This window comes from Aspergillus udagawae (genome assembly GCF_001078395.1).
Source record: "Aspergillus udagawae IFM 46973 DNA, scaffold_3, whole genome shotgun sequence".
Classification (NCBI taxonomy): Eukaryota; Fungi; Ascomycota; class Eurotiomycetes; order Eurotiales; family Aspergillaceae; genus Aspergillus; species Aspergillus udagawae.
In genome coordinates this window covers 1,289,410-1,304,592 of record NW_025091266.1, presented here as the reverse complement: position 1 = coordinate 1,304,592, position 15,183 = coordinate 1,289,410, and the positions used below count along the sequence as shown (strand labels likewise).

Below are 15,183 nucleotides of genomic sequence, written 5' to 3'. Positions count from 1 at the left end.
GTTAGGGCCTCCTAGTCTAAAATATGATAACGACTCTAGTCAAGTTCCGTGGGATTGGAACATCTTCGAAAATCATGCAAGGTTGTTGCACAGTCTATAGCTCTGCGGTGAACGTAAATCGAAAGGGCAACCGCTCAGCGTCCAGGGCTTTGGGGGAGAGGAGAGGTAAGAAGGGGTTAGAAACGACGGAATAGGGAAAGGGCTGTTGAAATCCCGCTATACACAACGGGGCCGCAATGGACTAAAGATGGCGCCAGGCCGTTAAATTGCCGCTATTTGCTGCGTCCCAGCCTCTCCTCCTGATCCTCGGTTAACTCGTAGGCTGGTCGATAGTGCTGAGATTGTGTACCATCTGCAGCGTCTTGACCTGGATCGGCGCTGTCGTCCACACGCAACTTGGGATTCGGGTGGGTATCTGTAGTGCCTCCCAGGCTAGTGTAACCTTGATCATAGAGAGAGCAGTACTTAAGACCCAAGTGACGAATGAAAGCCCAGATCTCCGCGTAGTGCCAGTCAATGACAGGGTGAATGCGCATGAATTCAGGCCATCCGCTGTCGGTAGGATCGAAATGGGTCAGATTGGCCCCGTGCGGATCAGTGCGCCGGGTTCCGACGAAGATAGCCTTGATGGACGGGTTGAGGGAGAGGTAGTGTTCGAAGCTTGACTTGAGGGTTGTGCGGGGCGGCTCGGTGGTGAATCTCACGATTGCGAGGTGGTAGGCGCGCGAGGACCACTGGACGAACTCCTCTACCGCAGGGAAAGAATCGGGTGGGAGGGCGTAGATGGAGGGGATATCGGCGAGACCACCTTCCTCCGGGGGTGGGTGCGGGTGGAGACTGGCGAGGAAGAGGATGAGCAGGACGAGACAGTCTTTGCCGCCATTGTAGGAGAGGGAGAGTTCGGAGAGCTTGTAGCGGGATAGGGCTGTTGCGACGACGTCGAGGGAGATGCGGGTCTGTCGTTGGACGGCCGCGAGAAGGGAATCCGGGGGGTGTGATTCTCGAAGGAAGGACTGGACGCGGAGGTGAACGTCGGCGACGACGGCGGAGAGCGAAGGGGAGGATTCGACTGTTGTTGCGGCAGTCGCCGAAGAGGGGAACGAAGGGATGTTATCCGTTTCTTTTGTTGTCGTGAGGGGGGAGTTGGGATACTGTGGTGGAGGATGTTGGCTGTTCACTGCGGTGCCATTTGCAGTTGGGAGCGCCGGATGTGGCTCGGAGGCAGATTCTCTCATGTCTTGCATCCCAATTGCTGGATTCTGTAGCAGTTTTGACGTGGAAAATATACTTCGCGTATTTATGAGCTTTGCAGCTTTGGTAAACGTTGTAGCGGGGGCGGAATGTGATGTTGTTGTATCACTGACTTATCGGCAAAGCCAGTGGTGTCACGGATGAGAGATAGGATCATATAGCCTGTCAAGGCCAAATTTCAGAGGAAAAAGCGGTTTCCGTATACTACCTCATGGGAGATGGCTTCATACGAAAGGGTAATAATCAATGACAGCTGATCATAAAAGGGCATTCCCGATGGTGGAGACAGGCTGGAGAATCTTCTGGTTTTCGAAATCAGCTCGGAGAAGTCCAACCCCGCGCCCCGCGTCGCCATCATCGACTGCGGGCTGATCGCTTGATCAAGAGTCCAAGGCACCTGCTAGACCAAGATCAACCAGTGCTATAGATATTATGTTCTCACTCTTGACTTCGTGACTCGCATCCGGCGAATTGGCAAGTATGGACCGTGTGGAATGTCCCATGTTTTGCAGAGAACTTCACAGGAGGCTGCAATGGTCATGAGATCAATCTTATATATTCAGAACCGCTATGATACACAATCCGATGTCTTGAAACATTGAGAAGACGAGAAATCAATTATAATAGAGGCATCCCAAACGCCAATTGACCACAGTCCGAGCGATTCGGACTTTGTATGCCAGATCATTAGCCTAGAACTTTCATCTTTTTCTTCTTCTTCTTGTCACCATCGGTCCCCTTCTTCTGCCCCTTTTGGAATTCTCGCCAGCTTCCAATCCGCTCATCTCGGGTATTTTCCCAAGATTGCTCCTGCTCTCGCTTCCGTTTCCTTGCCTCTAACTCTTCTTCCTCTTTGCGCTTCTCTCGTCCTTCCTCCTGCAGCTTGGCTTTAAGCTGCCTTCGTCTGCGCGCTTCCTCTTCCAGCAAGACCTGCACAGTCTTTTGGCGCCATTCCTTTTTGAATTCTTCAGTCTGCAATTCAGGGGAGTCTACTGTGTACTTATGTTCCCGGATCAAGAGCCGTCGCGCATCAGCGATACATTCATCCAGATACGCGCGGGCCTTCTCATCCAATAATGTGGTCTGTGCTTTCTTGAGTCGATCGAAGGCATCTGGGGCAGCAGGGTTTTTTGTCTTGTCGGGGTGAATGAGAAGGGACTTTTTGCGATACTGTAATTTGATGTCGGATTCGGCGACACCTGGCTGAAGATCCAAGACCGCATATCTTTATAGGGAAATTGTCAGCTGGTAAACCGTAGAATGCATAGAAGATGTCGAAGAACAAGAGAGTAAAGAAGAATACTCACGCATCTAATTGAAAAGCTTTTCGAATGCGATCGATTTCCGCATCCTACATGGCAGCACGTGTCAGTCTGACACCAGTTTGCAGCTAGGGCCACTCGCACATACCTTGATGAAATCTGACGCCTCCCTCTCCAGTGCGTCCAAAGCATCTTGCTCTTCGGATGACGACATTGCGAATTCGATCTTACAAACGCCAGAAGCTTCAGTTACTCTGTCTTCGCTGTATGATCAAGAAACAGTCCCTGTAGTCTGAGAGTTGGTGATAAGCTGCCAATCTTATCTATGGCTGACTCAGCAGCGGAGAAAAAAAAAGTTGCTTCACCGCCCGACGGCGGATTGCTTCATGGCCGACCAAAGATCATCAACTTCTGTATCAGCGAGGATACTACCCTTGATACGGGCTCACGCGGACTATCATGGCTCCTGCTACTGGTCCTCACACTGGTAAACATGCAAAGCCACCACGTTCAAAAACGTTGAAACGCAAGCGCGGGCAGGAAGACCTGTCATCTCTCATCCAGCGGGTTGAAGATCTGGACCTCAAAGAGACCTTCAAATCCTTCTCCGATCTCCCTCTATCCGAACCGACTGCTTCAGGACTTGCTTCGTCGCACTACAAAACATTGACTGATATCCAATCCCGTGCGATAAGCCACGCGCTCAAGGGTCGAGACGTTCTGGGCGCCGCGAAGACCGGTAGTGGCAAGACGCTGGCTTTCCTCGTCCCCGTGCTCGAAAATCTCTACCGCAAGCAATGGGCTGAGCATGACGGATTGGGCGCTTTGATTTTATCTCCAACTCGCGAGCTTGCCATTCAGATTTTCGAAGTTCTCCGAAAAATCGGTCGCTACCATACATTTTCGGCCGGTCTGGTCATTGGTGGGAAGAGTTTGAAGGAGGAGCAGGAGAGACTGGGACGGATGAATATTCTGGTGTGTACGCCCGGTCGTATGCTACAACATCTGGATCAGACAGCACTCTTCGACACATATAACCTTCAGATGCTGGTCCTCGATGAAGCAGATCGTATCCTAGATCTGGGCTTCCAGCAGACTGTGGATGCCATTATCGGCCACCTTCCTAAAGAGCGCCAGACGTTGCTATTCAGTGCAACTCAAACGAAGAAGGTTTCGGACCTTGCCCGGTTGAGTCTCCAGGATCCCGAGTACGTGGCTGTCCACGAGACGGCGTCTTCAGCAACGCCATCTAAACTTCAGCAACATTACGTGATTACGCCGCTTCCGCAGAAGCTTGATACTCTGTGGAGTTTCATCCGGAGCAATCTCAAGTCCAAGACCATGGTGTTTTTGTCTTCGGGGAAACAAGTACGATTTGTGTACGAATCCTTCCGACATATGCAGCCTGGTATCCCGTTGATGCATCTCCACGGCCGTCAGAAGCAGGGTGGACGATTGGACATCGTAACCAGATTCTCTCAATCACAGCATTGCGTTCTCTTCTCTACGGATGTTGCTGCTCGTGGTTTGGACTTCCCAGCGGTCGACTGGGTCATCCAGCTTGACTGTCCCGAAGATGCGGACACTTATATCCACCGAGTGGGACGTACAGCGCGGTACGAGCGGGACGGTCGTGCGGTTTTGTTCTTGGATCCTAGTGAGGAGGAAGGCATGCTGAAGCGTCTGGAGCAGAAGAAAGTGCCCATCGAGAAGATTAACATCAAGGCAAACAAACAACAGAGTATCAAGGATCAGCTACAGAACATGTGCTTCAAGGATCCCGAGCTCAAGTATCTCGGGCAGAAGGCATTCATTTCTTATGTCAAATCTGTCTATATCCAGAAAGACAAGGAGGTTTTTAAACTCAAGGAACTGAAGCTGGATGAGTTCGCGGCTAGCTTAGGTCTCCCTGGTGCACCCCGGATCAAATTCATCAAGGGAGACGATACGAAGCAACGGAAAAACGCACCTCGAGCCGCAGCACACCTGTTGAGTGATGACGACGACTCGGACGAGGAGGATAGTGAGAAGAAGAGCAAGAAGAAGGAGGAACCACAGGTACGGACCAAATATGACCGGATGTTTGAGCGGCGAAACCAAGACGTGCTGGCGGAGCATTACTCGAAACTCATCAATGACGACGGCACATTGGTTGCACCCAATGCCAGTGCCGGGGCGGATGCGGACGAAGATGATGACTTCCTGTCCGTTAAGCGCCGTTTCGACGCTGGTGATAAGAACCTCGGATTGTCAAGCGATGAGGACGATGAGGGTGAGAAAAGTGACAAGAAGGACGTCAAGGTGGTGCAAATTGACGGCAGTACACCCCTGGTCATTGATTCTAAGCGTCGCGAGAAGCTCCTCAAGTCGAAGAAGAAGTTACTCAAATTCAAGGGCAAGGGAACCAAACTGGTCTACGACGACGAAGGGAACGCGCACGAGTTGTATGAGCTGGAAGACGAAGAGCAATTCAAGGCTCGCGGCGACGCCAAGGATCAACAGGCCAAGTTCTTGGCAGAGGAGGCGGAGCGCACACGTATGGCAGACATGGAGGACAAGGAGATCGCCAAACAGAAGCGGCGCGAGAAGAAGGAGAAACGCAAGGCCCGCGAGCGCGAGCTCCTTGCCGAAGCGGAGGAAGACGAGAGATTGGTACAACTACCTCCCTACGAAGGGGACCAGGACGTCGATGGAGGATTCTCCGCCTCCGAGGACGAAGCACCACGTCCCAGCAAGAAGGCAAAGGTCAAGTTCACCGAGGCGAACGACAGAGAGGAGGAAGCAGAGCCTTGGTACAAGAAGAGCAAGAAGTCCAGCGACAAAGCAGCCGACGCTTCTGCTCAGATCCAAACCCTGGAGGATCTGGAATCACTCGCCACTGGCTTGCTCGGTTAGCGGTCCTGTATCGACGATTTACGGATACATTTTCCTTTTTTTTTCGCTTACTGCACTTTTCTCTAGCGGAGTAATAAAAGCATTCTTTGGTCCAAGGGGTGTTATATCAATCTTTGTATATAGTGATAACATAGACAATACTGTAAATGAGCATTATTATACAAACAACTATGTCTATCTCCAGATCCCACTACCCACTTGGGGCATATTCCTAATTCCCTGCTGCCAAGACAAATAATGAAGCTTTTCAGCAAAGCGTGGCGTCGACCGTGGAGCCATGGTCTGCAATTCCGTCTAGTCGAACCAATCGTCAATTCTCCTGGTCTTCTTCAGCCCACAGCCATGTGTGGATGGTCCTTCTGGATCAATCGAAGATGAAGAGATTCAGATCCATCTCAGTACGTAATTTTTATCGATCACGCAATCGCCGCTAAACTCTCTCGAATGTAACGTCAAGACAGGGATTTGGCTTTGCGTCAAGATCGTTGCAAATGGCATAATCAGTCTGACAGGAGGAGTTTCTTCTGCGAATGGGTTCGCCTGCCTTTGAACTAAATTCTACTCATCTGCTGTTGTTATGGGTGTTCGTCCATTTTTAAGTCCAAGGAGCTGAAAAATTGGAAAAGTCCGGTAGAGTCACGTGCTTATTTCCAAATTGGGAAGCGAGATATAGAACTGGGAGTCCAGAGGTGAGTCGGAGCCCTTCGAGCGCAGTTTCATTGACAGCGGACTAACATGGCTGCTAGCCCAAAAAGAATCACGGCCAATTGTGCCTGCTGGCGGTGGAAGTTACCCAAGCGAGATTCTTGAGCTTGGCAGTGGTCTGGTGAGGGGTTGAGGCGCTTCTTCGCAGAGCTGTCTTCTGTCTGCACGATCGAAGCAAAGATGACAGTCCATGATATCGAAAAGTATCCTCCTCACGCTCCCCAGGAGCCTCTGAGCGGCAAGGCTCCAGGCGCAGAACCATTCGAATTCGACCAACATGTCAGGGCCGACAAGCTTGCCCGTAAGCTCTCCGCCCGACAGGTGCAGATGATCGCCATCGGCGGCACAATCGGGACGGGCCTCTTCCTTGGAACGGGCAAAGCTCTCGCGACCGGTGGGCCGGCGTCGATGCTTATTTCGTATGCCATATGCGGTGGGATTGTGTTTGTCACGATGTTGAGTTTGGGTGAGATGGCTGCGTTTATTCCCATTGCGGGTTCGTTCTGTACTTTTGCCGGGTGAGTAGTTCATTGATGGATAGTGTGGGGTATCGCTGACGACTGCTGTAGTCGCTTCGTTGATGATGCTCTTGGGTTCGCTCTGACTTGGAATTACTGGTTTAATGACGCTGTCTCGACGGCGTCGGATGTCATTGCACTGCAACTATTGCTTCAGTATTGGACGGATAACTTTCCAGGCTGGGCGATCAGTTTGATCTTTCTCATTGTTGTCATTTTATTCAATGTGATGTCTGTGAGGGTCTATGGAGAGGTATGGTCATGGTGTGCTTTTAACAAGAACTTTGCTAACTCTCCGCAGGTTGAATACTGGCTCAGCTTACTGAAGGTCATCACGATTATAGTATGCTCACATCCGCGCCCACGTTGCTTGTTTCCTTGGACTTGAGACTAACGATTGCAAGATCTTCATTATCCTTGGGATTGTTGTCAACTGCGGGGGCAATAAGGAGCACAAATACATTGGCGACAAGTACTTCTATGTGGGCGATGCCCCCTTCGTGGGTGGAATCGGTGGATTCGCCTCCGTCTTCGTTACGGCATCGTTCGCTTAGTATGTCCTTTGATCTGATATAACGAAGGTAGAACGGAGCTGACTGCATCCAGTGGCGGCACGGAATCCATTGCCATCACAGCGGGAGAAACCAAAGACCCAGCCAAGAACCTGCCCCGTGTTGTCCGCAATGTCTTCTGGCGCATCGTCCTCTTCTACATCATCTCCATCATTCTCATCGGTCTGAACGTGCCCTACAACTACCCCAACCTGTCGAAGAAAACCACCGCCACCAGCCCGTTTACCATCGTCTTCATGGAAGCTGGCAGCGCCATCGCAGGCAGCTTTATCAACGCCGTGCTAATGACCAGCGTCATCTCCGCGGCAAATCACGCTCTCTTCGCCGGATCCCGGCTTCTCTACACCCTCGCGGTAGACGGCCACGCCCCTCGCTTCTTTGGCCACCTCAATCGCTTCCAGGTCCCCTGGGTCGCCGTCCTGGCCACATCCCTCATCAGCGGCCTGTGCTTCGGAGCCAGCTACATCGGAGCCGGACAGCTCTGGACCTGGTTGCAAAAGTAAGCACCCCCCCAACAAAAAAACCACCCGCAAATATGCAACAGCCCTAATGGTAGAAACTAGCATCGTCGGCGTCTCCAACCAAATCTCCTGGGTCTGCATCGGCATCGCTTCCCTGCGCTTCCGCGCCGCCATCCGCCACCAAAACCTCGAACACCTCCTCCCCTTCAAGAACTGGACGTACCCCGTCGGCCCCATCATCGCCGTCGGCCTGAATATCGTCTTGATCCTCGTGCAGGGCTGGTCCTGCTTCAGCCCGTCCTTCCAGGCCGTCGACTTTGTCTCCTTCTACATCGAGATCCCGGTCATGATTGTCATGTTTTTAGCCTGGAAGCTGGTCAAGCGGACTAGGTTCGTGCATCTCGATGAGATGGACTTGGTCACGGACCGGTATGATCTGAATGCGGGGCACGATGAAAGTAATGGCCATGGCAATGGTGCGGAGAGCCCGTCTCGGGTTGGAAGGATCCTGCATATCAAACAGGTGGAGACCGAAAAGGGCGTGCTTGGGAAGCTCAAGCGAGTCGGGATGTGGTTGTTCTTATAGTATGGTGTTTTGCGTCCCCGTTCCCATTCCTGTTTATATTTGTAATAGATGATGTGTATATACGTGACTTAAGCGAATGAGACACGACACGACACGAACTCATGACTCTGCCTACTCTGTCACTAATCAAGGTGGATCGATATGCGGGAAGACAACTATTTCGTCTCGTAGCATTGATCTAGATATCTACTACATTCAGAATGAGTAAGCGGCAGTTCCAACATCACACAACTCTATTCAACAGCCGAGTATCCCTCCGCTATATAGTCACATGCACTAGATATTAGGCCATCCGTCCAGCAGGATATCAGAGCCAGTCTGTGGTATGTATAGTCTATAGACATATAGAATGCTGACAAAGGAACCAGGAATAAGGGAAAAAGAAAAAGAAAAAGAAAAACGAAAATTATATATGTCCCGCTCCCCTCCTATGCATTATGCAGCAGTGTGGATGATCGAATACAGTAATGCGAATGGCGTGACCCCGTAAGAACTCCGAGAAAGACAACACCCAACAGACGCAAAACGCCAGAGATGAACCTTGACCTTGATGAAACGGAAAGGATGGAAGAGGAAGACGATCGTGGAATATGATGCAGCCAGTGTATAGTGTAAACAGGGCTAAAAATCCGCGTAGTAGATGTAAAGATGCCAATGCTGGAGCGCATGCAAACACCAGGGATATCAGAAACAAAGGAAATAGCGAGTCGGCGGGCGGCGTGAGCTGCTCATACCAGCGATGAGTGGTGATTAAATCGTACAGCGAATTGATCTGGGAGTTGGAGATACACGGACAAAGGAAATGTAAACATCAGGGTCGTTCAAGTTCGTAGGGCCTGCTACAAGGATAGATGTCTTGAGGAGGTCTCCGGGACTTCCAAGAGGCCAAAATCGAAGAAAAGGAGGCCGATCTGGATCCATACTAAGTCGTGTCCATAAGAGACGATCAGTCATTCACCATATCATCCAAGGCCATCTTTCGCCTCTTGGTGGGCCTGGATTCGCCTGTTTCGGGTCCCCCAGCTGGTTGCTCGTCCCGAGGACGAGCTGGAGACGACTGCGCTGAAAGATTTTGGGCTCCGTGTACAATTGAATTTGATTGTTGCGACCCTAATTCTCCGTGGCCGTGTTCGAGCGCAGCGTGACGCGTTTGCACGGCGGGAGAAATTGGTTCCATAAAACTGTGCGGCGACGACCCTCCAGTCTGCTGCTGTAGTTGTGGCTGCAGCAGCTCCTCACGGAGTCGAGGTGACCACGCTGCCGGGTACGGATCGCTCAACCGATGTGCCTGTGGTGTGGGACGAGAGTGCGTCATCGCGGGAGGGAAAATAGGGGGCAATCGGACTGGAGATTCCGGGTATGCTTCGCGATTGTCGCCAGCCGGCAACCGGCTCACCATTCTCGGACTCGCCGTGTATGGCGGCATGGGCACACCGAATGGTTGTTGATATTGCGGTGGAGACGTGGTTGTAGGAGTTAATCCCTGGTGAGTATATGAAGAAGGAGGCCTCCCTGCGCCCATTGGCGTGCGGCCGAGATTGAGCGCAGGACTGAAACCGCTTGTCAGAGGAATAAAACCTGGCGGTGTCGCAACTGTCATCTGTGGTATGGAACCAGAAGAAGAAAAGCGCCTATGTCCCAGGTTTGCCTGCATCGATAATGAGGGATCCACGACCTGGGAAAACACGGAAGTCGACCACCTGTGGGGGTGACCCGGCGGAGCTCTAAACCCGACTGCCCCGTGCGGTGTACCAGGCATGTGAAGGTCTGTCACAGGTCGAATTTCGCGGGAGCCGGTGGACCTATGCGTATGAGTGCGTCTGGGTAGAGGGGTCTGCTGCTCTCCGGATGTCGCCGCATTCTCTGCCTGTGATGCGTACGTCCTGAGAGACGCATCTTCAGCTTTCAGTGGCGGCCTTCCTCTTTTCTTATGCGTAACATCAACACAGGTAGCCTTTTTTTCCCCACCAGTATTCATCTTAGCAACGAACTCGGTATCAGGTGGACTAGAATAGAATGGCTTACCTCCTTTCCCGACAAGACGCACCTTCGACAAGGTCGGGCAGGATCGCACCCTAGATGCTTCTTCTTGCAATTAACACACGCCGATGCGACGTGTGCTTTAGTGCGCCTTGTCCCTTTTGGCAGCAGTTCCCTAGCAGTCGGTGAGGTTCCGAAACTTGAAGACGGAAACGTCGTCGAGGCCTCTTGTGCTGCTCGTTGTTCGGTGGTCCCAAGCGGTGCTTGGGAGTTAGGGACGGTTTCATTGAAGATGAATGGTGGTCGTATCTCTTCTCTCGTGACCGCGGCCACATAATGTTGGAATGCTGAAGTATGGCCTGTCGCGGGGCCAGAAGATCCCGACGCTAGAGCCGTCTCTGACACAGACGCGGTTGTCACCGCTGGCGCGGTCACTGACACAGCCGTAACTGTTGGCAGTCCTGTTGTATGGGGGGTTGGTCTGACGTGTCGAGGAGTCTCCAGCGGGTCTTCTGCCGGGACCGAGCTGGACATAGGGTGAACGGGTGGAAGGTCCCGGGGATTGCACAGACGAGCATTTGTCGGTAGCGTGTAATTAAGAGCAAGCCGTTCGGAGGCTGAACTGAACCTTGGATGTCCAAATTGTGTGCTGGTGAGGGCAGTAGGGGGAAGGACGAGTGATTGCATTTGGTAGGTTGAGGGTCCCCTGGTGCTGTGAAGGAACTACGACTGAAATGATTTCAAAGGAACAGAAAACAAGATAGATCTGATGTTGAAATAGGCAGCATATCTGGCACGGAGAAAGGCTTTCGGGAGTTGCAGCGTCTATCCAATCGCAATAGTTCTTCTCGATCGCCAGTCGTCATCTGAGATTCTCACGCTTACAAGTCCAAGGACTGGAGGAGCTTATAATCAGTCAGTACAATATCCGCGATTGGACAAGTCATAAACTAGGGTGTGTCGATCATTGAATTATGCCCACAACATGACAGCGGTCTCCACAGATTCGGCGGTTCTCATGTAGGGTTGATTTATTGCAGTATGGGACGGGCGATCAATGGGGCTAGGCAGGAGTATAGAGCGGGACATTTCAGCGAAAGAAGGAAAGAAGGAAGGAAACGGCGCAAAAGGGAAAGCAGATATGCCTTACCTCCGAGTCACGATGCATGCTGAAAATTGGGCCCCAGACGTTATGGCTTCGGGTGGACTTTGGGGGACAGTCCACTACCCGAAAGGGGGCAAAAGGGAAAAACGGTGAACTATACGGGGCAATGAGACGCACCACTTGGTTTTGCCGATTAATTTGAACTCCTGACGGGTGAAAGGAACAAATGAACAGTCAGAGGAGGCCTGAATATCGGTTTCTTTTGCTTCTAGGGCCAGAAGTGGCATACAGCTCATCAGCCGTCAAGTGGGAGACTGGCTTCGAGCGAGGAGACAATAGTGATAGACAGACTGATAGAGTCTGAACGATCTAGTCTTTCTTTTCTTGCAGGTTAGATTAGGCTTCTACCTTAAAACGGGAAAAGCTCTGATGCGCCATGCGACGTGAGGAAAGAGTGGGTTATAGTGGTGGCCAGTGCAACAGCGACTAGCAGCCGATAGCCTTGATCTCCATCACGGTAGATCTCAATGGAGTCAAATGGAGGAGGGGAGTTCTTCCTCTGGCACTCCGGTGTCCAGACGACGGAAAGGTGTCACTGCTCACTAGGAATGGTAGAATTAGAGGGACAAATAGTAGGCTGATAGTCAGGTTCCAATCCTCCGGGGAGGGAGGGGGTTCCCCAGTCAAGGCCAATCAATAATAAGGCCTCAATCTTCAGTGATGAGCCTCGACAGATCCGCAGTCACATTGTTGCTAGTGTCCCTTTGTGTCTGTGGCATTTCGTTCTTTTATTCTTTTTGGCTTCTTGAATGATTCCGACAATCATTTTTCTCATTTTCCCTTGTTCCCTCTTCTTCAAGGGACTTGCTCCAGATGGACCTCGATAGGGAAGAAGGGTGCCACTGCTGGTGACACAATCCCAAACAGGTTAAACAACCTCTTGGGTCGATGTCGATGCTCCATAGCATGCAGTATCTAGATAGGATGCAGGCTAACAGGGTAGACCAGCTCAAGAACAGCTGCTCCTGTGGAGTGGGGCAAGAAATTCAGCTCTGCTTTCTTTTCCTTTCCCCCCCCCCTTTTTATTTTATTTTATTTTTCATTCTCCCTCTTCCCCTTTTGCTTTTGTTGGAACTGAAATCATGGGACGTTGCCGAATCAGGGAATTGGACGCAAGGCGAAAGGAAGCCAGCGACGGATCGACGTCCGCGCCCGCCCGGCTGCAGCTGTTTGCCAATAGTCTGGTCGGCAGGGAGGGAGCTGTGCATTGTCATTATTCTTTAGCTCATTCCGTCCCAGTTTGACATGCGCCAAAAACCGAATTGGAACTTGGGACTTGGGACTGAGAAAAGTGAGGGAGCGACTCGCAAGAAGGTTCATCTCGTCACCAGGATCTTTAGCTTGTCGGTCCAATCGTATTAGGCTTATCAGCACAGAGCTGGATGTCTGTGTAGCCTCCACACATGAGACATGTACGATAGAAAGCTGAGAATGATACACAGCACCGGCTGTTTTCCTTAAAAGGCCAAAAAAAGAAATCACCGAATCCTGTTTTCTGACCAATAGCACTGCGCCTGCGTCTTATTTTCTCCAGCTCGAGTCGTTGGGGCGGAGTACGCATTGCCTTGGATATTGGTGAGGATCCTCACAAGGAGCTACTTATTTTCCTAAATGATCATCAGTCCAAATGATGATGATTTCACTTCTCTTCTCCTCCTAGGGTTTCCCGACCTCTTTCTTCTCTTTCCTCATTCTTGTCTTTGTTCTTTTCACTGACAATGGTGAGCCCTTTCGTTTACTAGATTATCTATCTTGGATGGAAGCGATCTCTTTCTTCCGTCATGATATGGAGATCTTTAGGAATGATTTCTGGTGGAATCTTGCTCAAGCCCAAGCCCAGGAATGCAGATCGTCGTAGAACTCGTGTGGTTCCGAGGGCACGGGACAGCATGACACTTGACCAGGCAGACCTTAGACTCCTGGGCACACGGCGCTCTTGAAATTAATGAATAATCTTGTGTAAAAGGCAGTTCTGACGAGTAGCTGTGTAGCCAATGAAGTTTATCGTATGGTCAAAAAGACTTGAGCCAGACGCCAGTTCAAGCTTTCGAGCGAAGGAAAAAAGCTACAATTCTCCGCAATGGCTATGTTCCAGCGGTTCGAGAGTGAGACCCACTTGTCATAGCAATCCATGACAGAGTACGTACTCCATACATACATCTTAGGAAGCTGTTCGATACTTCTTTGTGCGTCATCTTTAGCGCTATAGGCTCGTTCGGATCGTGCTTTTCGATCGTCGACGACAGAAGAATGCGCGCTCCTGTTTCCATGACAAAGCTCATGAGTATCTAGCTTGTGCTCTTCGCATCACAGCGTGGACTGCGGAGTCCACTCAGCGAGAACTGAAGTCGCACACAGCACCTGCAGAGTGCATAATGCGGTGTGCACAATTTGGTTCGTCTGTTTTCAGAGGTGGCCCTCGGACCTATTGGATCGACCGTCATTTTCCGGCGTAAGTAGGGTATAGCTCATGAATCAGGATCACCAGCCTAGTACGCGCTCATATTTTCTAAGAAGCGAGCCAACACGCTGAGAGTTCAAAGTGCGTAATCTCTACGGCTCAACCTTGGGGTTGGTCAGCACAGGACGATGGGGTTCCTGGTACATAGGATAATTGATCGTAGACGGAGTAACTGGGATATGAATGCTATGTACAGTACGAAGTCCTTGGTATCAAGCTGTAGCTGCAGCCGCAACGTTCTAGACAGCGACATTGACCAGGATTCGATGGGGCATTTTCATTCCAGTCGCCTTGGGACAAATGATATGCGTGAAGGTTGTCCATTATTGCCTGATTATTATGTCCGATAAGCACCGTCCGTTCGAGTCAGTCGTTTCTCCAACTCTCCGGTAAGCTTGACACTGAACCCGCTGAGCATGATCAAGCGGTAAAATTTAAGATTTCCAGGGTTGCTGACATGTCAGATGACCCAGTGGCCTAGAAAGTACGGAGTACGGAGTATATGCATTGAAAATCACCTGTTGGATCTTTGGGAACGTTCCACATCCGGTTGGCGCCCAATTCATTATCTGAGGGTCCAACTCCAAAGCTAGCAGATACTCGGGCGGAGCGACGTCGGAGAAATTCTCGAGGCTTTAACTGTGGTTGTCAGTTCATAGGGTGTCAGGTAAACTTCTTTGCTTGCTATCAAATTCTTGGGTTGTCGCTCTTTTTACATCCTTGCGTGTAAGGAATCAATTAGCAGAGACAAGCGGACCACGAGAGGACATGCCAATGAGATTGTACGCGAAAACTTTCATTCAGGACATAAGGCTAAATGCTCAGCTAGAACAGTCAATCAGATCAGTCAGAGTCGTGATCCAGCACGAAAGGTGCTGTAGACGGAGCATGAACTCCAGTGGTGGAACATGCCGCACGAGGTGCCAGCAGTAAGGGGTCCGGTCATGGTCATCAGTGCCAGGCTCACAGTGTGATGAATACGCTGTGTGATACACTGATACCATGCTTTCAGGCTTTCAGTTTGGCTGTGTTGGGGGACCAAGCGTCCAGTGATGAGACACGGAGTCCGTCTCAGCAAATGTAAGCAGTTCATGCATGCCGGCGCGGGAGGCGCCAGCACGAACGGCTCGTTAGTCTAAAGAGTTAGGCGCTCAGAAGTGTCAATAGCTTGAGCCACCAACCACTAAGATTCATTCGTCTCGACGAGTAATAATACGTTGCGTAAGATCTTCATGAACAGTTGGGACATGCGCAACTCTCAAAGATTCGATTGTTTACAGCAGGAAGTCGAACTTGAATTATCGACTTGAACTATCGACCGCAAGCC

General features: G+C 51.0%; 5 protein-coding genes across 5 annotated transcripts; 2 read left to right on the top strand and 3 right to left on the bottom strand.

The window, feature by feature from the left end:
- Positions 1–272: 272 nt before the first annotated feature.
- On the bottom strand, positions 273–1,244 carry Aud_004312 (FAD synthase; the record flags this gene model as incomplete). The annotated part of the gene is made up of 1 exon (XM_043289252.1): positions 273–1,244. The coding sequence occupies one exon, from the start codon at positions 1,242–1,244 to the stop codon at positions 273–275; it is 972 nt and encodes a 323-aa protein (XP_043145187.1).
- A 694-nt stretch (positions 1,245–1,938) lies between these two features.
- On the bottom strand, positions 1,939–2,727 carry Aud_004311 (uncharacterized protein; the record flags this gene model as incomplete). Its single annotated transcript, XM_043289251.1, has 3 exons — positions 1,939–2,476; positions 2,559–2,602; positions 2,662–2,727. The coding sequence occupies 3 exons, from the start codon at positions 2,725–2,727 to the stop codon at positions 1,939–1,941; spliced, it is 648 nt and encodes a 215-aa protein (XP_043145186.1).
- Positions 2,728–2,972: 245 nt separating this feature from the next.
- On the top strand, positions 2,973–5,408 carry dbp4 (RNA-dependent ATPase HCA4; the record flags this gene model as incomplete). Its single annotated transcript, XM_043289250.1, has 1 exon — positions 2,973–5,408. The coding sequence occupies one exon, from the start codon at positions 2,973–2,975 to the stop codon at positions 5,406–5,408; it is 2,436 nt and encodes an 811-aa protein (XP_043145185.1).
- An 885-nt stretch (positions 5,409–6,293) lies between these two features.
- Aud_004309 (amino acid permease) lies at positions 6,294–8,250 on the top strand (the record flags this gene model as incomplete). Its single annotated transcript, XM_043289249.1, has 6 exons — positions 6,294–6,631; positions 6,683–6,884; positions 6,933–6,974; positions 7,036–7,184; positions 7,238–7,702; positions 7,767–8,250. 6 exons carry the CDS (start codon positions 6,294–6,296, stop codon positions 8,248–8,250), a joined length of 1,680 nt encoding a protein of 559 aa, XP_043145184.1.
- A 946-nt stretch (positions 8,251–9,196) lies between these two features.
- sclB (putative C6 transcription factor) lies at positions 9,197–10,917 on the bottom strand (the record flags this gene model as incomplete). The annotated part of the gene is made up of 2 exons (XM_043289248.1): positions 9,197–10,256; positions 10,325–10,917. 2 exons carry the CDS (start codon positions 10,915–10,917, stop codon positions 9,197–9,199), a joined length of 1,653 nt encoding a protein of 550 aa, XP_043145183.1.
- Between the last annotated feature and the right edge of the window lie 4,266 nt (positions 10,918–15,183).